Genomic DNA, 24,054 nt, shown 5'->3' on the forward strand with positions numbered 1-24,054 from the left:
CCACTGGATGTTGCTCCCAGCAGACTGATGGGGGCGCAGCACTGAATAGGACAGAGTGTGACAATCGAAGAGGGCATTGTCAATTTTTTTGTCAGCACCCTGGAATCACTAATAAGAGGTTGTCACATGCTGTCTGTTTTTGGTGACAGCAGTTATACCCATTGCATCTTAAGTGATTGTAGTTCGTAAAATGTGAATATTTATATTCTTTGCAGAGAATGCTAAAGGGGAAACCTTGGAACTTTTCCATTCCGTGCATGGCTGGCTTATGGTTCTGTATGAGAGAGATTGCCGGAGGAGATTTGCCCCAGACGAACACTGGTTGCGGAAGTGAGTTAATATACCTTAAAAAAAGGTTTCAGGCTTTGTGTAGATACATCTTAATGACTGTATGCAATTTTATCCAGTCTAGACAATCTTATATGAAATAAATAATTCAGACACACCCACACAGATCTTTCTGGTAGTTTGCTGAGCCTGGGTTTACATAGCATTGCCTGTATTGGGTATAATAGTGTCCTCTTCTCAAATAGCAGCAGGTCTCGCTTCAGCTGGAAAATCCCTTTTAATGGTTTATTAAGGAAACTTTGCGTGGCAGCATCTGATTTTTAGTCAGCACTGCACCTTAGTGTACCTATTTTTACATTAGTTTTTCTGGCATAGTTTTCCGGGGTTAAGATATTGGGGATCATTAAGATTTGTCATAAATATCAGATTAGTGGGGATCTGATAGCCATCACTACCACTGATCATCTATTTTCAGCTCTGGTGGAGGTTGGAGGTAAACAGTGAATGGAATTGAACAATATTGCTCCATACACTGTGTAGTGGCCGTTTCTGGGTACTACAACTCAGCTCCCATTCACTTCAATATGACCTGAGCTGCAGTACCAGGGAACGGAAAATACACAGTGAAATATCTGTAGCATGGAAGACCCCTTTAAGGCTGTAATTGTGGCACTGCATTTTTAACATTGTCATTTTACACTCTAGTATCAGATTGATCATTGTATTCATATATTATTTGGCTTCAAAACAACTAAAATGATTCTCACTTTCCACACAGAGATCTTAAACCGGCTGTGCTTTTCCAAGAACTGGACAAAGAGAGAAAAAGAGCTCAACTCTTACTTCAGTACATCCCTCATGTCATCCCGCACAAAAATGTATGGTCATTTCTTAGACTAAATTAAATATGGCAGATCTGTTACATTAAAAATGTTGCCTTGTCATAGGATATTGCTGACCTATCCACAAGTTAGGTCATCACGATCTGATCGGTAGGGGTCCGACACAGTCACCCCCACTATGATGTACTATGACTGCGGCTGGATGTAAGCTTCTAGAACTGAGCTACAAAGTGGTGCTCCATCCAATGTGTAACGGGCGCTGAAGAGTACTGCAGAACAGCTACTAGAGATAGGTCATCAATATCTTCTGACCGGACAAACCCTTTAACCCTTCACCCACCATATTTCAGTTCCACTTAACAGATATGCATAGCCATGAAAACTAGCATGTGCACTTTGAATGTACTGTTTCTAATACTTAACTAAAAGACACAAAATAGACTGTTCACAAGCTATTCACTCTGTCAGAAAATAGTAACATTTTGCACTTGTTTTTAATTGTAACCTCACTTCTCTGTTCTGCAGAGAGTTCTTTTGTTCCGAAATATAGTTACCAAGGAAAAGGAGAAGCTGGGTTTGGTGGAGACAAACACCGCGTCACCTCATGTAACACACATCACTATACGACGATCACGAATGCTTGAGGTACTGTACACAAGAAGAACAGTGTAGTAATAAGGAGTTAATTAAGAGACGATCTGTCTGGTGCTCTCTTTACACTTAATGTAAATTGCACTACATTCTTAAATTCTTTTTAGCTTAGAGATTTTACTTTGAATTGTTGAGGTTGTGCCCGGGTGATACTTTTTTCCAACTCTTTCCACGTGATCTGTGATGGGCTTTATTTGCAATTTTGTTAAAATGACCATCACTCTAACTGAAACCAAATAGATCCCATAAAAGTGAAATGGAGTCTGACTGGCTCCATTTGTGTCCATCATGGATTAGATCTGTTTCCCACATGAGTCCCGTTATTCTGTTATCCTATGATAGAACAGAACCATGGTACTCCAATCGGTGGTGTGAACCTAACCTTACATGTTAGAAATCGATGTACCTGCTCATATTGAACATTGCCAATTACAGCTGATTAGAAATGTTGTGATGTGCAATAATAAATTCCACAATATGTTATGACCTGAACACAAATAAAATGTTTTCTTTATTGGGTTTTCTTCACAGGACGGCTATGACCAGCTACGGCAGCTCTCCCAGAATGCTATGAAAGGAGTCATTAGAGTCAAATTTGTTAATGACTTAGGAGTAGATGAGGCTGGAATAGATCAGGATGGTGTTTTTAAGGAATTCTTAGAGGAAATCATAAAGAAAGTATTTGATCCTGCACTAAATCTCTTCAAGGTACTTGGAGGACCATAAATTGTCAGTTTCCCTTACCTAAGTAATCCTGTGTAACGTGCTTTTCTTGATTTCTGCAGACTACGAGCACTGGAGATAGATTATACCCATCTCCTACATCTTACATCCATGAGAACTACCTCCAGTTGTTTGAGTTTGTAGGGAAGATGCTTGGAAAGGCAGTATATGAGGTAAAGCATGGCCCTGAATTTCTACATACTCTGAAAATCACAGTAAGAAATTTAATAGCATGTCTCTGTTTTAGGGTATTGTGGTGGATGTTCCGTTTGCTTCATTTTTTGTTAGCCAGTTATTAGGGCACCATCACAGCATCTTCTACAGCTCCGTAGATGAGCTTCCTTCTTTGGATCCGGAGTTCTATAAGAATCTTACATCCATTAAGGTGAGAGCAAAGATTTTAGGGACACAATCATGCTGTAATACAAATTCACTTTTGCTTTAGAACCATGTTGTAAAAGGCCTGATGGCATCTCTTCCAGTTGCTGATAAATATCATCTTATCAGCAAATCTCCCAAAATACATTTCTGGTAGTCGATCATCTCGGCCGGTGCTTACGATTCGGTACAAATAAAATTGGACTGAACCAAAAGTTCCTGGGAATAGACTTTTTTTATGCTGTGAGATCTCTGCAGACTTCAAAGCATTATAAATAGAGGGGAGAGAAGATGTTAAAAAAATAGTAGAATACCTATCTCTCCTATGCATTCACCTGTCCTTTTGCTTCTACCACGTCATGATCCTCAGTGCTGATCTTTGGTTATTCCAACGGCAAGGTCCATTATGGGCCTTATGCGGTCACATGTGCAAGGTGCATCACAGAGGATCAGGTAGCTGCAGGGAAGGCAGCTGAAGACCATAAAATAGTAGGCAGATGTCCGCTATATTGTTGGATTCGTTCTGATCGAATAACAAATATTCTGCATTCCCCAGAATTCAGTGTTTTTGATGAAATTTGTAACAAATTTACTTAATTGCCCAAACTGAGTACATGTTGTATATCAGTGCCCAAAAAAGTATAATTCCCCCCACTGTCTAGTACTCTGGATATATGAAGTGGTTCCATGGCTGCTTTCTTGCAACTACTCAAGCCAACCAACTGGCTCTAAAATTGAGAACTTATAGTAATATCTACTTTTGTCAATGTATCTAATATTTCTTCTGAAAAGGAGAATCATCAACAGCTTTGACTTTGAAATAGGTAACTATTGGTGAAAGCCTCTCAGAATTTGATCTACAGTCTCAAATATCTGTACAATTTGCCCAAAGACAACTAAAGCATAACTTATTAAACTACGTTGGACTAGTAGTTTTTATGCTTTGTCACCATGTTAATAAAACGTCACTTTTATTGCACACAGGCACTTGAAAATATCAACATTATACTATTCTAGTTATTACATAGTACAATTGGACTTGAAATATAATTATCTATGATTCTTCACGTAATCACTGGTATTGGAGCTGTCTGTAGTTCGTCTCTACTATACTTATCGGACCTGCAATATGAGATTTAACACATCATCCTTCTTCGGTGTAAATGGGGCATTAGCCATTGCTACTGCTGTAATTGTACTGTCTAGCATAATAAAGTTACCTGATCATTTCTACCAGTGAACACTGTAAAAAAGAAACTCCACAAATATTCCCAAATGAAAAGACAAGCTCTTTATCTGGCTATGTTGACAGCAAAATAGATTATGGCTCTTTAAAGGTGGGAATGAAAAAAAGACAAAACTAGCTGCAGCAGATAGGAACTAAAGTCTTACAAATGTGTAATTTCCAAGTGTATAAATGATTTTCCAGAAATTCATCTTGAGTTTACTACATTTCATCCATTTTTGTCATTATGTAGCTCTTTGCATAGCTGCTTCCATTGAAAAATAGATGTGTGTTTGCCTGTTGAGTAACACTATTGTCTTACATTTTACAGCGATATGATGGCGATATCAGTGATCTAGGCCTCACTCTTTCTTATGATGAAGACGTTATGGGTCAGGTAGTTGATTTTTTGTTGTTTTGCCAAATTGATTACTGTGATTTTTCTTAACACCATCTTTGGAGTGATTTTACAGTTTATAGGGGTGTTGTGTAGTACAGCATTGGAAGAGCTATACTATAAATGGCTTCCCTAATCCAAATTTATAAGGAAGGCATTAAATAATAGTGCAGCCTCCGCTACGGTGAGGTTGCCACATTCTGTCTATACGTTGTACTCAATAATAACACTTTATGCAGTAAGTTCTCTCTAATTGTGCCTGAAAGTACAGCGCTACTCATGTCCTCATCGGCATGAAGAGAGACTGCTGCATCCTGGGGGGGACAGTTGCCAAGTCAATTGTCCAGTGCCCATACATTATTGTGCATGTTACCTTGAGCCAACTAGCATGCAGCATGATCTGGAGAACTGTACGACCATTCAAGTGTTATATTTTACATTTATGTCTATATGGGGATTTGGAGCTGTGCATTAGAGAAACCGTGCTCTGAGCACTATAAAGATAGGACAACCCCCTTCTCATTCCTCATACTATACGGTGGCGTTTCAGAGGTGTCGGCACTTGCGTTCTTAGGGCTCTAGTGATTTTGTTACGTCATACAAGCCCTGCACCCAATGCTAGATTCGCTGTACCCCAAATTTTTAATGGAGGTAAAAGGCTCAGGTTTACTGCTTTCTTAAATACTGCATTGAAGTAGAGCTGTTCCCAAATTCCACAATACAAACTACACATTCTATGAAGCTGGTGTACTTACCTTGGGGTTTTTAAGTTTTCTGTTCTAACTATGCTCATAAAATTTTCATCTTAGTATTAGGCAGAATAACTTTTAAAAAGGATTCTGCAGCCTTACAATTCCATAGTAAGTACACCATTATTATCATATCTAAGAGATCATCTTTGCTTACAGTTTGCATTGTGAAATCTGTTGACATATCTTTAATGGTCTATAAAATGCATTTATTTATCAACATGCACCTCTATAAGTAAGGACTGCTAAAGCAGGCATATTATTGCTCTGTACAAGTTTCATGCCACTATGACACCCATAGGTACAAAATTGCTACAAATCTATTGGTACAAAATGTATATGTAATTTTAAAGATTCACGTGTAATCTGACTGAAAACGAATTGTGGCTAGTTTCATTGAAAGCTGCATTGCTTCTAGTGGAGAACTCTTCCATAATATGTTGCGGCACACAGATTGGCCACCACTTTCCGCTATGTATAATTTCTCCAGATGCGTGAACCATGATGCACATTTACTATTGATTTATAATAACCACTTCTGATCACTGATGAATGTAAATATTTTTTAGCTGGTCTGCCATGAGCTGGTCCCTGGAGGGAAATCCATTTCTGTAGCTAATGAAAACAAGTAAGTGTATGCACTTCTTGGCCACATCTTTGGCCATTCTTACTTCACATAACCCTTAATGGGAATCTGTCACCCCTTTTTAGTGATATCATGTAAAGATATCACCCAATTGTGCTTCCCATAAGGATTCTTTTAGGATTTTTTATTCCCCCCGACCCCGCACCTTTGATGTAAAAATACCTTTATTATCTTGGTGAATAGGTATGCAAATCGCCGCGGTCCGGTCCGATGGGCATGGCCTAGTCGGTTTCCCCCCCCCTCCTCGGCTTGCTGAGCATAATCTTCATCTGTGAATATCACAGATAACGTTGTTTGCCACGCTTGCGCATTCAAAGAGGCCTTCGGCGCCTGCGCTGTATGCTTTGCCCAACTGTGGGCGAAGCATATAAGCGGTACTGCGCATGCGCCGGTATTTTCCAGCGCAGTCTATGCCCCGGAAGTCTTCACATGCAGGACACACTTCCGGGGCATAGACCCATGTTTATTTCTGTTAATATTGATGATTATGGCTTACAGCTAATGAAAACCCAAAAGTCATTATCTCAGTAAATTAGAATACTTTATAACAACCAGCTTAAAAATGATTTTAAAATCTGAAATGTTGGCCTACTGAAATGTTTGTTCGTTAAATGCACTCAATGCTTGGTTGGGGCTCCTTTTGCATCAATTACTGCATCAATGTGGTGTGGCATGGAGGAGATGAGCCTGTGGCACTGCTGAGGTGTTATGGACACCCAGGTTGCTTTGATAGCAACCTTCAGCTCGTCTGCATTGTTGGGTCTGGTGTCTCTCATCTTCCTCGTGACAATACCCCATAGATTCTCTATGGCGTTAAGGTCAGGTGAGTTTGCTGGCCAATCAAGTACAGTGATACTGTTGTTTTTAAACCAGGTATTGGTACTTTTGGCAGTATGGACAGATGTCAAGTCCTGCTGGAGAATGAAATTTCCATCGCCAAAACACTTGTCGGCAGAGGGAAGCATGAAGTGCTCTAAAATTTCCTGGTAGATGGCTGCGCTGACTTTAGTCTTGATAAAACACAGTTTACCTACACCAGTAGATGAAATGGCTCCCCAAACCATGACTGATTGTGGAAACTTCACACTAAACCTCAAGCAGCTTGGATTGTGTGCTTCTCTACTCGTCCTCCAGACTCTGGGACCTTGATTTCCAAATGAAATGCAAAATGTACTTTCATCTGAAAACAACACTTTGGACCACTGAGCAACAATCCAGTTCTTTTCTCTTTTGCCCAGGTAAGACGCTTCTGGCGTTGTCTGTTGGTCATGAGTGGCTTGGACACAAGAAATGTGACACTTGTAGCCCATGTCCTGGATACGTCTCTGTGTGGTAGCTCTTCAAGCAATGACTCCAGCAGCAGTCCATTCCTTGTGACTCTCCCCCAAATTTTTGAATGTCCTTTTCTTTACAATCCTTTCAAGGCTGCGGTTATACTGGTTGCTTGTGCACCTTTTTCTGCCACACTTTTTCCTTTCACTCCACTTTCCATTAATATGCTTGGATACAGTCAGCTTCTTTAGCAATGACCTTTTGTGGCTTACCCTCATTGTGGACTGTGTCAGTGACTGCCTTCTGGACATCTGTCAAGTCAGCAATGTTCCCCATGATTGTGGAGTCTACTGAAACAGACTAAGGGACCTTTTTAAATGCTTAGGAAGCCTTTGCAAGTGTTTTGTTAATTCTAATTTACTGAGATAATGAATTTTGAGTTTTCATTGGCTGTAATCATCAACAAGAAGAAGGTGGACCCAGGGAACTATAGGCCGGTGAGTCTGACTTCTATACCAGGAAAGATCATTGAACAATTTATTAAATAACATGTATGTAAGTACCTGGATAAGAATGAAGTGATTAGCCAGAGTCAGCATGGGTTTGTAACTAATAAGTCATGTCAGACTAGCTTAATTTCCTTCTATGACAGAATCACTGACTGGGTGGATCAGGGAAATGCAGTAGATATAGTATATCTTGACTTCAGCAAAGCATTTGACAAAGTATCTTACACCATCCTTACTGAAAAAATGACTAAGTATGGAATGGACAAGGCAACTGTTAGGTGCATTCATAACTGGCATAGTGATCGGACCCAAAGAGTGGTCGTAAATAGCTGCACATCCAATTGGAAGAATGTGTCAAGTGGTGGTACCAGAGGGTTCCGTCCTGGACCCTGTATTGTTCAACATCTTTATCAGTGATTTAGATGAAGGAATTGAGGGTACACTGATTAAATTTGCTGATGACACAAAGCTAGGAGGGATAGCTAATACTAGAGAAGAGCGAGATGGCCCAGGAGGTCCCTTCCAACTCTACGATTCTATGAATTCAAAAAGATATAAATAAACTGGAGCAGTGGGCAGCAACTAACAGAATGGTTTTTAACAGGGAAAAATGCAAAGTACTACATCTGGTGAATAAAAATGAAAAAAGCATATACAGAATGGAAGGAATAGGTCTAAGCAACAGCACGTGTGAAAAAGTCTTGGGTATAATAATAGATCATAAACTGAACATGAGTCAACAGTGTGATGCAGCAAAAAAGACAAATGCAATTTTGGGATGTATTAACAGAAGCATACAGTCTAGATCACGTGAAGTCATGATTGCCTTCTACTCCTCTTTGGTCAGACCTCATCTGGTATACTGTGTCCAGTTTTGGGAACCACATTTTAAAAAAGACAAACAAACTGGAGCAAGTTCAGAGAAGAGAGACCAGAATGGTGACCTTTCTTCAAACCATGTCCTATGAGAAACGGTTACAGGATTTGGGAATGTTTAGCTTGCAAAAAAGAAGACTGAGAGGAGACTTAATAGCTGTCTACGAATATCTCAAGGGCTTTCACATTGTAGAAGGGTCATCTTTATTCTCATTTGCACAAGGAAAGACTAGAAGCAATGGGATGAAACTGAATGGGAGTAGACACAGAAATTATTAGAAAAAACTTTTTGACAGTTAGGGTGATCAATGAGTGGAACATGGAAGTCTTCAAACAAAGGCTGGAAAGACATCTGTCTGGGATGATATAGTGAATCCTGCTTTGAGCAGGGGGTTGGACCAGATGACCCAGGAGGTCCCTTTTAACTCTGTTTGTAATGACTCTATATAATATGAGTTTCACGTTTTTGTATTGAAGATCTGAAATAAGTTAACTTTTTGATGATATTCTAATTTAGTGAGAAGCACTTGTATCTCAGTTTGTTTTTTCATGACACATTGTACTTTATGTTAATGGTAAATATAAGTTGATGTGTTTTCTTTTCCAAAGATTTTATTCTTTTAAACAATGGGGAGAGGGGAAGGCAGGGGAAAGAAAAAAAGGGGGGGGGATGAGAAGGAAAGATAAGGGAAAGTAGGGAAATTACAAGTTGACAACATGTAAGAAAATGCAAAACATGCATTAATGATGTCATTTTACAAGCGTATCTTGCCAACGCCTAAACACGTAGAATACAAGATTATACTATAGAATGATAATAGTAATAAAGAACATAAAAACACACAAATGAGCATAATGAGTGTCATTACAGATCTAACCCTATGTCAAATAGTAGATACAAGATCAGTTATGTCAGAGGCAAAACTAAAACAGCTTTTATCGAGATTACTAAGTGTTAAAGGATTCATTCAAGTAATAGGAGTAGGGAAAGTTTGGTCCCATTTCTTGTAGAAGTTACTGAATTGGTCGTTAGCCAATGCGAAATGCATCTCGTGAGATCTGTGTTGAGTGATCAACTGTAAGATATCATCAACTTTGGGAAGGAAACGGTTCTTCCAATGGAATGCAATGGAATTTTTTACCACAAGACAAACATGGATGACTGTATCTTTTAAGGCAGGGTCCAATTCCTCTAGATTAAGGGAAAGTAGGGCCGAGTGAGGTGTAAGGGTTGTGGTTTTGCCTGTAAGTTTGCTAATAATGCGAGAGGAGATCTGCGACCACAAGGAATTAACCATTGGGCAACTCCCGAAAACATGTAGGATGTCTCCCTTCTGGCCGCAGTCCCTCCAGCATAGAGGCGAGTTCATAGTCCCAATATGGGCAAGTCTATTGGGGGTATAGTACCAACAAGATATACCCTTAAATTGGGTCTCCTGCAATGACATGGAGAGTACGGAGTGATATGATAAAGAGAGAGAGTCCTCCCAGTCTTCTACAGTGAAGGATGAGTTTAAGTCTTTCTCCCAACTCAGCATTGAAGGGCTTTTTGTCAAGGCCGTATCTTGGTTGTAGTTATCATAAACAAAGCCATGACTCCAGAAAATACGATGACCACAATTATTTAGTATTTTTTATAGATGACTCAGTGAAGTTTAGTTTCTTGTCGAGAAATATTTTTATATTATCCTTAAGAGAAACAGGGACGAGGAGATATTATATTTAGTTTTTAGTGTTTGAAAGGATAAAAATTCCATCCCGTTAAAAATGTCTTCTAAGTTTGATATTTTTAAATCAGCCCAGATGGGGGATAATGAATGGTTAGTCATGGAGTAAATGAGTGTTAGGCTGAGTTTTTTAAGGATGGTCGTTTTATGGGATCCTCTCTTTGGTTTAGAGATCTTAAACCAGGCGAGTGCAGCAGCTTGAAAGATAGGATGGGCAACAGAGTTTGGGAGGTTGTTAGCTATGGCATTATAGATTATGTATCTAGGGTGCTTATTGTTATTAAGTGTAAACTCTAAGTCAAGCCAAGCCAGGGGATCTGAATCTAATAACCAATGGGCACTTTGTTTAAGTAACAAAGAATAATAGTGCGCTGTGATTTTAGGGATGCTTATACCTCCATTCAGTCTTTTCTTAAATAAGGTTTGAGTGGCCGTTCTGGGCTTCTTATAGCCCCAAATGAAAGAAATAATCTGTGCCTGTAAGTTAGAAAGATGGATGGTAGGGATAGCGAGTGGTATACACCTTAAAATATATAATATTTTTGGCAAAGTAAAGAGCTTTGCTGTAAGGATCCTGCCCCACCATGATAGAGATCTATCCCTGAAAATCACGCAATCTTTATTTATTAATTCAGATAGTTTTTTTAAGCTTGGATTTAACTAACCCAGTGAGGATACTGTTCACCGTGATTCCCAAATATACGAATTCCTTGTCACACCAGTTAAGGGAGGTTGCAGGTGTAATACATCTGGTTTGGTCCTTGCTGATGTTTAACGGGAGAATGTTGGGTTCATTGATTTTAAAATTAGACAATGATGAGAATTTGTTAATTTCTGAGAGAGCCTCAGGGATGGAGATCTCAGGTTTGGTTAGAGTTAGGATTACATCATCAGCAAAAAGACTGATCTTAGGCTGGTTTCACATTTGCGTTTTTTAGCGCTGGAAAAAAACGCTAACCTGCGCATGCGTTTTTTCCCCTATCTTTAACATGGGTGCGCATACTTGCGCGCTTGTAAGCGCATGTATGCGATTTTCATGCGCTGCGTTTTTTTGGGGTGTGCGATTGGATTTTCCAGACGCATCATGTTGCATTTTTTGGCCCTGCAAAAAAGCGCATGCGCACATATGCGCACGTTTTGCGCTAAAAAGGGCCATTATAGCCTATGGATGCGCATATGTGCGCACTGGCATGCTCATGTAAGCGTTTTTTTGCATATGCGTTTTTTTTTTTAACCATGGAATTTATGGGTTTGAGTTAGAGTTAGGGTTAGTTAAGGGGGTTTAGGGTTAGGGTTAGGGTCAGGGTCAGGGTTAGGGTTGGGTTTTGGGTCAGGGTTAGGGTTTAGTATGGTTTGGTTAAGGGTTAGGGTCAGGGTTAGGGTCAGGATTAGGGTTAAGTATGGTTTTGTTAAGGGTTAGGGTCAGGGTTAGGGTTAGGGTTAGGGTTAGGGTCAGGGTTAGGGTTAGGGTTAGGGTCAGGGTCAGGGTTAGGGTTAAGTATGGTTTTGTTAAGGATTAGGGTCAGGGTTAGGGTCAGGATTAGGGTTAAGTATGGTTTTGTTAAGGGTTAGGGTCAGGGTTAGGGTTAGGGTTAGGGTCAGGGTTAGGGTCAGGGTTAGGGTCAGGGTTAGGGTTAAGTATGGTTTTGTTAAGGATTAGGGTCAGGGTTAGGGTCAGGATTAGGGTTAAGTATGGTTTTGTTAAGGATTAGGGTCAGGGTTAGGGTCAGGATTAGGGTTAAGTATGGTTTTGTTAAGGATTAGGGTCAGGGTTAGGGTTAGGGTCAGGGTTAGGGTTAGGGTTAGGGTTAGGGTCAGGGTCAGGGTTAGGGTTAAGTATGGTTTTGTTAAGGGTTAGGGTCAGGGTTAGGGTCAGGATTAGGGTTAAGTATGGTTTTGTTAAGGATTAGGGTCAGGGTTAGGGTTAGGGTTAGGGTCAGGGTTAGGGTTAGGGTTAGGGTCAGGGTCAGGGTCAGGGTTAGGGTTAAGTATGGTTTTGTTAAGGGTTAGGGTCAGGGTTAGGGTTAGGGTTAGGGTCAGGGTTAGGGTTAGGGTTAGGGTCAGGGTTAGGGTTAGGGTCAGGGTTAGGGTTAGGGTTAGGGTTAGTTAGGGTTTAGGGTTTGGGTTAGGGTTAAGTATGATTTGGTTAAGGGTTAGGGTCAGGGTTAGGGTTAGGGTCAGGGTTAGGGTTAGGGTCAGGGTTAGGGTTAGTAAAGTCATGGTTTGGGTAGTGTGAGGGGCCACCTAAAAATGTTGGAAAAAAACGCAAACGCGGTAAAAACGCGCTAAAAACGCATACAAACGCATAAAAACGCTGCGTTTTTTTCATGCATGCTCATAAAAATGCTTGAAAAAAACGCAGCAGTTGTATGCTTATGTATGCGTTTTTTCAATGCGTTTTTTTGCGGGAAAAACGCGCTGCAAAAAAAAGCAAGTGTGAAACTAGCCTTATGATGACGATTTAAGGTGTTCAATCATACTATTTTGGGTTTTTTCCTGATTTGTTCGGCCAGAGGTTCCATAGCTAAATTAAATAGAATGGGGGAGAGGGGGCAGACTTGTCTAGTGCCATTCGCTATGGCAAATGGCTCTGAGACATGGTTGTTGCAAATTACACTGGCTCTTGGGTCTGAATATAGGGCCATGATGAAGGATATCAGATTATCATTGAACCCGAATTTTTTGAGTGTCTGTTTGAGAAAGCACCAACTAAGTCTGTCGAATGCCTTCTCGGCGTCGAGTGACAACAGAGCCATGGGTGTTTTTGATGAGTTAGCCCATTTTATGGTATTGATGATTCGCCTTGTTGCATCCGCTGGTTGTCTCCCTTTTGTAAAGCCCATCTGATCATTGCTGATCAGTTTAGGAATTATCAGACTAAGCCTATTCGCTATGATCTCAGAATACAGCTTGATGTCTGTGTTAATTAACGAAATAGGGCGGAAGTTCTCTATGGCTTCAGGATCCCCTTTCTTTTTGGGGATGACCGAGATCGAAGCCATCAGCATTTCGGATGGAAACGCTCCCTTTCCTGAGGCATAATTGATCACCTCAGTAAGGTGAGGGGAGAGAGAATTGTTGAAGGCTTTGTAATAGGCAGGTTAGCCCATCGGGACCTGGGGATTTGTGGAGATTAAGTTTCTTGATGGTGTCTTCAATTTCAATAGAAGTAAACAGGGCTGACAAGAACACTAAATCATCGGAAGATAAAGAAGGCAAATTTATTGTTGATAGATAGTTATCAATTTTTTCTAGGTTTTGGGAAAGTGGTTTAGGGTCAGGGTTCAAGTTATACAGCTTGGCGTAGAAGTTCGCAAATTCATTTGCTATTTCCTGGGGATGCGAAAGTTTAGAGCTACCATTAATCGAGTTAATTCTATTAATTTTATTATGAATTCTTTTGTTTTTGATTCGGTTGGACATGTACCTCGTGGGTTTATTGAGTGACGTGTAATAGTTATACAGTGCCTACAAGTAGTATTCAACCCCCTGCAGATTTAGCAGGTTTACACATTCGGAATTAACTTGGCATTGTGACATTTGGACTGTAGATCAGCCTGGAAGTGTGAAATGCACTGCAGCAAAAAAGAATGTTATTTCTTTGTTTCATTTTTTTTTAAATTGTGAAAAGTTTATTCAGAGGGTCATTTATTATTCAACCCCTCAAACCACCAGAATTCTGTTTGGTTCCCCTAAAGTATTAAGAAGTATTTCAGGCACAAAGAACAATGAGCTTCACATGTTTGGATTAATTATCTCTTTTTCCAGCCTTTTCTGACTATTTAAGACCCTCCCCAAACTTGTGAACAGCACTCATACATGGTCAACATGGGAAAGACAAAGGAGCATTCCAAGGCCATCAGAGACAAGATCGTGGAGGGTCACAAGGCTGGCAAGGGGTACAAAACCCTTTCCAAGGAGTTGGGCCTACCTGTCTCCACTGTTGGGAGCATCATCCGGAAGTGGAAGGCTTATGGGACTACTGTTAGCCTTCCACGGCCTGGACAGCCTTTGAAAGTTTCCTCCCATGCCGAGGCCAGGCTTGTCCGAAGAGTCAAGGCTAACTCAAGGACAACAAGGAAGGAGCTCCGGGAAGATCTCATGGCAGTGGGGACATTGGTTTCAGTCAATACCATAAGTAACGTACTCCACTGCAATGGTCTCCGTTCCAGACGAGCCTGTAAGGTACCTTTACTTTCAAAGCGTCATGTCAAGGCTCGTCTACAGTTTGCTCATGATCACTTGGAGGACTCTGAGACAGACTGGTTCAAGGTTCTCTGGTCTGATGAGACCAAGATCGAGATCTTTGGTGCCAACCACACACGTGACGTTTGGAGACTGGATGGCACTGCATACGACCCCAAGAATACCATCCCTACAGTCAAGCATGGTGGTGGCAGCATCATGCTGTGGGGCTGTTTCTCAGCCAAGGGGCCTGGCCATCTGGTCCGCATCCATGGGAAGATGGATAGCACGGCCTACCTGGAGATTTTGGCCAAGAACCTCCGCTCCTCCATCAAGGATCTTAAGATGGGTCGTCATTTCATCTTTCAACAAGACAACGACCCAAAGCACACAGCCAAGAAAACCAAGGCCTGGTTCAAGAGGCAAAAAATCAAGGTGTTGGAGTGGCCTAGTCAGTCTCCTGACCTTCACCCAATTGAAAACTTGTGGAAGGAGCTCAAGATTAAAGTCCACATGAGACACCCAAAGAACCTAGCTAACTTGGAAAAGATCTGCATGGAGGAGTGGGCCAAGATAACTCCAGAGACCTGTGCCGGCCTGATCAGGTCTTATAAAAGACGATTATTAGCTGTAATTGCAAACAAGGGTTATTCCACAAAATATTAAACCTAGGGGTTGAATAATAATTGACCCACACTTGTATGTTTAAAATTTATTAAAATTTAAATGAGCAACATAACTTTTTGGTTTGTAAGATTTATGCATCTGTTAATAAATCCTGCTCTTGTGTGAAGTTTGAAGGCTCTAACTTATTTGCATCTTATCAAACCTGCTAAATCTGCAGGGGGTTGAATACTACTTGTAGGCACTGTACATAGAAGATTTTACTATTGCTTCATAGGGGGAGTTCAGCTGAGTCCTGAGTTCTTGTCTTAGTTTAGTAAGTTCTAATTTTAGGGTGGGAGATGGTGAGGCAAGGGTCACAATGATACTTTCAAGTTTTCGAATTGATAGGAGAGTGGTGTTAATTTTTTCCCTATTCTCTTTCTTTAATTTAGACGTAATGCTAATAATGACGCCTCTCACAACTGCCTTGTGAGCACACCAATTAGTGAATGGGTTTGTCACTTCAGTTCTGTTCTCTCTAAAGTTATCTAAAGCTTCCTGCATGACGGTCTTGTGGATTGGATTATGGAAAATGTTTGCACTACACTTCCAGAGTTTGGCATTCTTCAAGGGAGGACCCAATAAAAGTTTGCCAAAAACTGGAGCATGGTCAGATATGGTTCTGTTTCCAATGGAGATTTCCTTAAATCTAGTGAGAGAAAATACATTTGTAACGATTAAATCAATCCTGGATGCAGATTGATGTACCTCAGAGAAATGTGAATATTCCCTCGATGTAGAATTAAAACACCTGAAGGCATCCAGTAACTCATTTTTGTCTAACCATGCATTGAGGTTATCTGAATTAGGTCTTGAGCTTGATGAAGAGTCCATAATATTGTTGGGAGTGATGTTGAAGTCACCTAAAAGGAATAAATCACCTCTTTTCATAATAGACACCTTTTTCATGACTTTGTTGAGGAATGACACTTGATCTCGGTTAGGAGCATATATATTGACCAGTGTACAGACCTGATCATTCAGTTTGCGCACCAAGATATGGAATCTACCCCCCTTGTCCTTGTGTTCCTCCAAGGCTTCGATGGGGATAGACATTTCCCCATGTCCGTTATACCAGTCTTCTCAGACCACAGTTCACACAACACAGTTTGTCTCTTTTACGATACCACACAAGTCCTTGTTGGCACCACCACAGCTCCTGCTGTCACCGATCACCGACACCACCGGTTGCTGTTCACACACAGCGGCTGGTGTCCTCTTCGTAACCCCGCCAAGTTACAGGAAGCCGCTTGTCCCCTTCGTAACCCCGCCGAGTTACCGGAAGCCGCTTGTCCCCTTCGTAACCCCGCCGAGTTACCGGAAGCCGCTTGTCCACTTCGTAACCCCGCCGAGTTACAGGAAGCCGCTTGTCACCTTCTTGACTCCCACTGAGCCACCGCAGGCTGAGTTGAGAAAAGAAAAAAAACACCACACACTAAAACTCACGTGTCCTGTCTGTGTGCTATTCAGGGCGTTCCGTCCCCGCCTGAGACCGTCCAACACACGGCGCACTGGGTGCTATTCAGGGAGCGGCCCTCCTCCCAGGGTTTTCCAACACCCCGGCCTCACCAGGTCCAGGGGCTTAGCGGGTTCTCTTCAGGACATCCATCTCCTCCTGAGACTGCCCAATACTCATGCCTCACCAGGTCGAAGGTCATACCACATGCTCCAGGGATCCGATTCTTCTCCTAGAATCTCCCAACACTGACCCTCCAGGACCTTGCTAACTGAACCCTCCAGGTACACAGTCTTTCCCACTGACCCAGGTCAGTACAACATGAACACCTGTCCGTTACCTTTGTCTGCCCCACAGGTCCTCGAATACCTCTTTTCCACAGAGGCACCCTATCAATCACCAGTCTCTTTCTCACTGATCCCGGTCAGTACAACACAGTTTTCACGACCATCACCTGCTGGCCGCGCAGGTTCTCGGACCCCTCTACCGCAGAGGTATCCTATAAGTCTCTTTCTCCTGGGGAAACGGCTGCACTGGGCTCACCGATCCGGACAGTGCCTTACTCACTAGGCCGCCCCACGGTTCCAGAACCACAGCCAGGCAGTGGCTTCCCCAACAGTCAGCCCTCCTGGCTCAGCATTGCCAGCACTGCAACATGCGCTTTTTGGAAACCGTTGCCCTTAGCAACCGACTTTGCAGTCCTCTTCAGTCCTCTGCAGTCCTCCTAGCAGCAAGGCTACAACAATACCCATAGCTTTCTCCACCAATTGTGAGATAGCACTGTCATTTAAGTAGGGGATCACTCGCTTGGCAGCCACAAAATCAGATTCGGCACAGGTTTTCCATAAACTCAGAACAGTCCATGCGGTTTATTAAACATCATAAACCATGACCAGCAATATATAAACGGCGTAGCATCCATGACAGAGCTTCACTCTGTTACCAATGTCCAATACGCAGGCTTTTCAGCCTCACAGTTATATCTCACCCTGTCAGGGTTCTCTCATTGCTGCTTCTCCGTACTGCAGACATTCATTCCCTCCAGGGAACTCTCAGGCACTTGCAGCCATTAAACACAGCGTCCACACGTGCTGTCAGGCAGGAAGCCTCATCTCAGCGGGACCTTCCACACTGGACCAACCAGGTCCCAGCATTTACCCCCATGTGACCTACCCTGGCCACATTATATGGTCCATAGCCACACCCACCGGGTCACATGACTCTGACCTCATCACAGGTCCTTCAAGCCTTTACACACTCTTTACAATAGTGCTTTAATCACACCCCCTGGGTGGGTTTGTAGGTATCCAGGCCTGCCCATCTCTCTAGTTACCTGGAGACTTCTCCCTTACACATTGAAACAACACCTCAGCAGTATCACTGCTGATCAACACATAAGTCTCCATCCCAAAGCCACCCACTTTGAGATACATAACGGCCATTCAGTATTCTGCCTTTCATCCTTTCTCCTGGGACATCCACACAGCGCCCCCTAGCGGACTCAGTAGTTACTACACCATAAAGTGCATTAGCATCGGTTTTTTAAAAATTTATTTCTTAGAATGTTAGAAGAGTTAAAAATTCATCAATGGTTCCCGGGAGTATCCAACTTGTGCTGGCAATGTGGGGCCCATGTGGGTTCGATGTCGCATAAATGGTGGGCGTGCCCGGCCTTGGCGGCCTTCTGGAAAGGTGTTCTTAAAGCGATTAAAGAAATGACGGGGGGTGTCAATCCCTAAAAGCCCGGAAGCAATTCTACTATTTATGTTTCCCATGCCTAAGAATGCTTTCATGAAATCGTTATTGAGGCCCCTTCTTCAGGCCACTAAGGAGGTAATTCCACGACACTAGAAGTCCTTAGACCCACCTCCGCTAGAGGAATGGTTTGGGGAAGTGGCTAGCATTCACCCGATGGAATCCCTGATAGTCCATACACAAGAGGCAGCTAACAGAGTAGCTGCAAAAAAGTTTCTTTGGGAATCCTTATCCTCCCCAATGTACCAAAATATGCTAAGATAATTGCTACCTTATCCTTTTACGATGTTTAATATGCCAGTATCATAGTACATACTCCGTCTGCCTTAGTGATTTGTCCTCATGGTCCTTATAAACATTTCTTCTCTTTTCTCTTTCTTGTTATTTAGCATAACAGGTTGTCAGTTGTCTTCTGCAAACCACTGTTGATACCGTAGGGAGGAGTTTGTTTTCATGTTACTAAACAATCATCTATTTCAGTAGTTACTATGCCATATGGTGTGTTCGTATGAACCTGTTGATGTGATTGTTTTTGTTGTGTATTATAATAACAATAAAAAAAATTGATTGAGAAAAATTCATTAGCAATTTTTCATTTTTTTTCACTTCATTTTTGAAGTGCCTTTGAGGAGCCTATGTGTAACAAAGAGTTAATAAATCATTTGTGCCTTAAAAATAGTGCAATTACAAAATACAACTCGTCCCACAAAAAAACACTCATTCAGCTATATTGACGAAAAAAACAAAACGTTTTGCCTTTTGAAATGCAAAAGTAAAAAAATAAATAAATATTGGCTTAGTCTTGAAGGTCCAAAAAAAGGTGGAAAACATGTTATTAAGTGGTTAAGTAGGAGTAGTGGTAGTAGTAGCAATTTTACTGGTTCCTTTTTTGCATATTGCCTATTATTGTCTGTAGTTTAGATTTTTTTCATTTGCTAGTTTGCATTTGCTTTATCTACCATATGTTCATGTACAGACGGTGTCCCTTTCTGCTCTTCAGGATCAGTTACATCCACCTTATGGCTCACTTCCGCATGCACACACAGATCAAGAACCAGACGGCTGCTCTCATCAGCGGTTTCCGCTCTATCATCCGGCCTGAGTGGATACGTATGTTCTCCGCACCCGAGCTGCAGCGTCTCATATCAGGGGACAATGCCGAGATCGACTTAGATGACCTCAAGTAAGTTAAATAATTAAAGCTGTCAAGAGATACTTTCCGTCTCTTTGACATACGTGTCCTTTGCCGAATGTTACACTTAAATCTCTTTCATAGAAGCAACCACTATTAATCATTCTTGTTAAAATCCTCTCTAAATATTCATTTTTTAGATTAATAAAATTGGTCAAATAGGGTCAAAGAGAGTGTTACGCAGGGAGTTCATCCGTACCACATGTCAATATTCAAGGTGTTTATATCTATGTTGTTGTTACTGCTCGGGCTACCCCGGAACGCCATCTAATTCCCTAGCTCCCCTCTCCCCCTCCCTGGTTGCCTCTTCGCAACCATCCATGGTTCTCCCCCCCCCCCCCCACCTCTTCCTCCCTTCCCCTTTCATATCTTCCTTTCTTACTCTCTGGTTCTGGTTGTTTGAAACCCTTGTTTTGAGGATTAAAGAGTAAATGGTAGGTTGACTTTATACGTATTAGGTGTTGATTAACCAAAAAAAAAAAAAAAGTTGTAACTTGCATCAGACATGATTGTTGGTGGTGTGATAGGAAATGTGAATCATAATCAAAAGATATACTACCACGTGTTACAGCGTTGTTCTCTTTGTGTATTAATGCCATTGATACCTGAATTTTTCCTTTTTCTAATGTAACTTCCTACAATAAAAATTGATTGTAATAAAAAAAAAAAAATATTCATTTTTTTTTCTTTTTCAGGAAACACACCGTGTACTATGGAGGCTTCCATGGGAGTCATCGGGTTATTGTCTGGTTGTGGGATATTTTAGCAAATGATTTCAATTCGGATGAAAAAGCCATGTTTCTAAAGGTACCCCCTTTTGCCTCAACCCCAGTTCTTCAGATGAAAACATAATTGTACAGTTCTTGTTGAAGTAAAATGTAATAGTATGTCCAGTGGTTGGAAAGAGCACCGAACCTGTGCCCATGCCAGTAGCAGCGGGTGCCAGGTTACTATGCAGCGCCAGGAGGATCTGGCGTTTCCTGATTTTGCAGTCTAATAATGTCTGGAAGAGTATTGTTATATGTCTTCTGCTTTCTCTTTCAGTTTGTTACTTCTTGCTCCCGGCCTCCTCTGTTAGGATTTGCCTATCTAAAGCCGCCATTCTCCATTCGCTGTGTGGAGGTATCTGATGATCAGGTGAGACCGTTATTCATAAGTAACCATTTATACCTGGATTTAGTAACACCAATACGTAATGTAACACTGCTGAACACAGCCTTGTTATACTTTCCATTACATGACCCAAACCATTTTCTCTATCCATGTTTTTGCCCCTCTTTTCAGGATACGGGAGACACTTTGGGTAGCGTTCTACGTGGCTTCTTTACAATTAGAAAAAGAGAACCCGGTGGGCGCCTTCCCACCTCCTCTACCTGTTTTAACCTCCTAAAACTTCCCAACTACAGCAAGAAGGTGATTCTGCGGGAGAAGCTCCGCTACGCTATCAGCATGAACACTGGCTTTGAACTGTCGTAGCAATTTTTCTTTTACCGTAACACCTCGGATCTGTACCACGTTGCAAAGTAATTTATTACATGTTTGCTTCTGAAATGAAGGATTATGTATAAGAAACTCTAAACTATTTACTTCCACATGTGCAGTCCCGTCACTAGATTTAATCCTCAGGTTGCGACTATGTTGCCCCATTTCTGAAATGAGCACAAATGATCTTTTTATTTTACAAGCTTTGACTTGTGGTACTAGTGTGTTTAACCAAATTAGGATTTTTTGCTAGGTGGTTTTAAGAAATGGATTTATGCTTGGACATCAGATTGCAGAGTTTTATAGCATAAGGTCTTTGGATGCGGGTGTTTCTGTCAATGAGTTCAGTTCATTCCTACTTGCACAGACCATAAAGAATTCTGGTTTGCTCAGTAGGGTCTGTAAAGCCATACATTAAGGGGAACCACCTCCACACCGCTGGAATGGCCAGTGTGTATATATATATATATATATAATTATAAATATTATATAGGATATGATAATGTGTGCATACTTATAGGTTGTACAGATATAAGAAATTTCAGTCTTTCTTCTCTAAGGGGGAAACTCACAAAAGCTACAAGTATTTTAAACAGTAGCACGATCAACTCGGTGACTTAAAGAGAATGTGTCATTAAAAATTATATTGTTAAATCAATTTTTATGTTGATGCTGATTTTATACATTTTTAGTTATTTTTTTTTCCTGTGGTATGATTTTTATTATAAATAATAGTGAAATCTTGCCCATCCCATCACTTGACCACTAAGCTTCAAATAGGTTGAGATTTCTTGATCTGTAGAGATCACTTTCAGCAATTATATCATTATCATCAGGAATACAATAAAAGGTAACCCCTATTTATAGATGACACAGGATCCATTATTCCAATTAGGTGATGGTCACAGCTCACATTCTCTCCCTGATCTCTGCCTAGATCACAGGATATCCTTTTTCACATTCTAATCCCAAGTTAATTAATATTTCCAGCCTATTGTATCTTATGGTCGATGTTAAAGCTGTAAAGCTTTTCTCGGAGCTCCTTATGGTCATGTTCTGGAATTGGAATCAAATCAAATTAAAACAGATTAAAAAATTGTGTTACATTATCATTGAGTTTTGTTTTCAATACTATAGATGATACATTCTCTTTAAGAGTCCAAAACTAGATTAAAATCCGATGTTGAGGAATTGTGCTCATTTTTATGTAGAATCTATTTATTAGAGGCTAAATCTTTACTCACCCGCTAACTGTTGGCATCAGTCTCCCTCTAGTGGTCCTGGCAGTAAATATACATGTTTCTTTGAAGAAATGTGTATAGAGATGTATGGAGGCATGCCTAAGTACACTTAGGGCATGTGCACACAATGTCTTTTTCAGGTGGGTCCACTCTGAAATCCAGCTGAAAAAGCCCCCAGAAAACCCTTAAACCTGATTTTTTTTTTCAGGTTTCAAAAAATGAGAAGCGATTAAAAGAAGTGACCTGACCTTTCTTCTGACTTTTATGCTTAGAAGACACTACAAACTAAATGAAGATGCCTATGGGAAGCCCCCCACACCACCAAAATAAATAGATGGCGTCTTTTGCAGTATTTTAAAAAAGCCCCCAAAATTGCTGGCATTTTCTGAAGCCGCTTTCGCTTTAAAAAACTCTGCGGGTTCTCCCAAGTTTAAAAGACCTGTGCACTGAGGCTTAGATTAAGTCTACACTGAGATTTTTTGCTAAGATTTTTGGGCAGAATTCCTCTTAAAAACACAAGTTTTGATTGGAGAGTTAGAGCTTTTCTGCTCCAAAAGCTAGAAAAAAATAATTGTGAACGTAGCCTTAAGGGTGTGTTCACATTAAGTATTTTTGATAAGTTTTAAGAGCAGAAACTCGCCAACTCTTCAAATAAAACTTGTGGTTTTTGAACTCCACAAATAAACTCGATGTGAACACATTTTTAAGTGAGTTTTTGGAGCAGAAACTAAGCTAAAATTCCCAAGTTTTTGTGAAATTTTGAGATTTGGAGAGTTTTCACTTAGTCATTGCCCCAAAAACTTTGTACGCCACATAGGAAGATCATGAATCAGGTTGAAATTAACTTGTGTACAAAGGAGCCCCAAGACTTGTTCTCATATCTGAAAAAGGCCCATAACATTTATAATAATAGTATAATTCTGGTCATAAAATTCACATTCCAATTTCCTTGAGATTACATGAAGTCTAAGTTCTCATAGTCCAAATGAATTTCATTATGGTTCTATTATAGCATTATTGTATATATTCAGTATGATTTTGTTTGATTTTACTGTTAAATTAAGCCACTGTAAAGGAATGACATTTTTTCTCATCATGTTCTATGATCCTTCATCAGCGCGAGAATCTGCTACTCCATCCCTCAATGTCCCTGGCATTAGGAAGATGTTTCAGATCACTGAGCTCGAGAAGTCCAGGAATCTATGCTGGGGCACCCTCTTACTGTGTAAAAGGGAAGCTCCTGCTGCAAATAAATGCTTCACAAGATGCTAAATAAATTGACTATCTGTATCTTTTCTAATAAGTCATGCTGCCTTTTCTTTTTTTTCCTTTCTCTTTTATTGATTGTATTTATTATTCAGTTTATATGTATAAAGTCAGAGTATTCCTTTGTGAAAGTTCTCGAGGACAAGATCAGGATCTAACAATTGATTTTACCAGTATTTTTTTTTGTTCTACTGTGTCCAGAAAGACATCAGTTGTCATCCATTTTGTCACCATTCTTAAAAAAAATAACATCCTTTTTTCCATCCGCTGCTTTTACATTGAAGTCAGAGCATGTAAAGCTGTGTGTGGTCATCTGTTGCATTTGTGTTTTTCCATCCAATGAAAATCGTACATTGTCTCATAATGACATGATTGCTTTTTCATCTCCAGTTTCATTTTCACAAACGTAAATAACATTGTGATGTAATAATGGATAAGGTGAACCAAAACTGCTGTTTTACTTTGCATCCATGTTTACTTACTTTATGGCTAGGGCTAAATGGCGACATATCGAGTGACACTAAAAGT

General features: G+C 40.8%; 1 protein-coding gene across 2 annotated transcripts in view; it reads left to right on the plus strand.

The window, feature by feature from the left end:
• Window positions 1-23,563, plus strand: part of UBE3B (ubiquitin protein ligase E3B) — a 123,024-nt gene extending 99,461 nt beyond the window's left edge. For both annotated transcript variants that reach the window (XM_073582612.1, XM_073582613.1), the window contains 12 exons: window positions 216-330; window positions 1,067-1,166; window positions 1,656-1,775; window positions 2,313-2,489; window positions 2,567-2,677; window positions 2,752-2,889; window positions 4,439-4,504; window positions 5,823-5,881; window positions 19,346-19,528; window positions 20,233-20,344; window positions 20,582-20,674; window positions 20,822-23,563. In XM_073582612.1, the coding sequence (XP_073438713.1) occupies window positions 216-330; window positions 1,067-1,166; window positions 1,656-1,775; window positions 2,313-2,489; window positions 2,567-2,677; window positions 2,752-2,889; window positions 4,439-4,504; window positions 5,823-5,881; window positions 19,346-19,528; window positions 20,233-20,344; window positions 20,582-20,674; window positions 20,822-21,013 (1,466 nt within the window). In that variant the 3' untranslated portion in view covers window positions 21,014-23,563. The remainder of the gene's footprint in view (window positions 1-215; window positions 331-1,066; window positions 1,167-1,655; window positions 1,776-2,312; window positions 2,490-2,566; window positions 2,678-2,751; window positions 2,890-4,438; window positions 4,505-5,822; window positions 5,882-19,345; window positions 19,529-20,232; window positions 20,345-20,581; window positions 20,675-20,821) is intronic.
• Window positions 23,564-24,054: the final 491 nt, after the last annotated feature.

Source organism: Dendrobates tinctorius, unplaced genomic scaffold, assembly GCF_039654945.1.
Source record: "Dendrobates tinctorius isolate UK_male_01 unplaced genomic scaffold, ASM3965494v1 ptg000073l, whole genome shotgun sequence".
NCBI classification, from domain to species: Eukaryota; Metazoa; Chordata; class Amphibia; order Anura; family Dendrobatidae; genus Dendrobates; species Dendrobates tinctorius.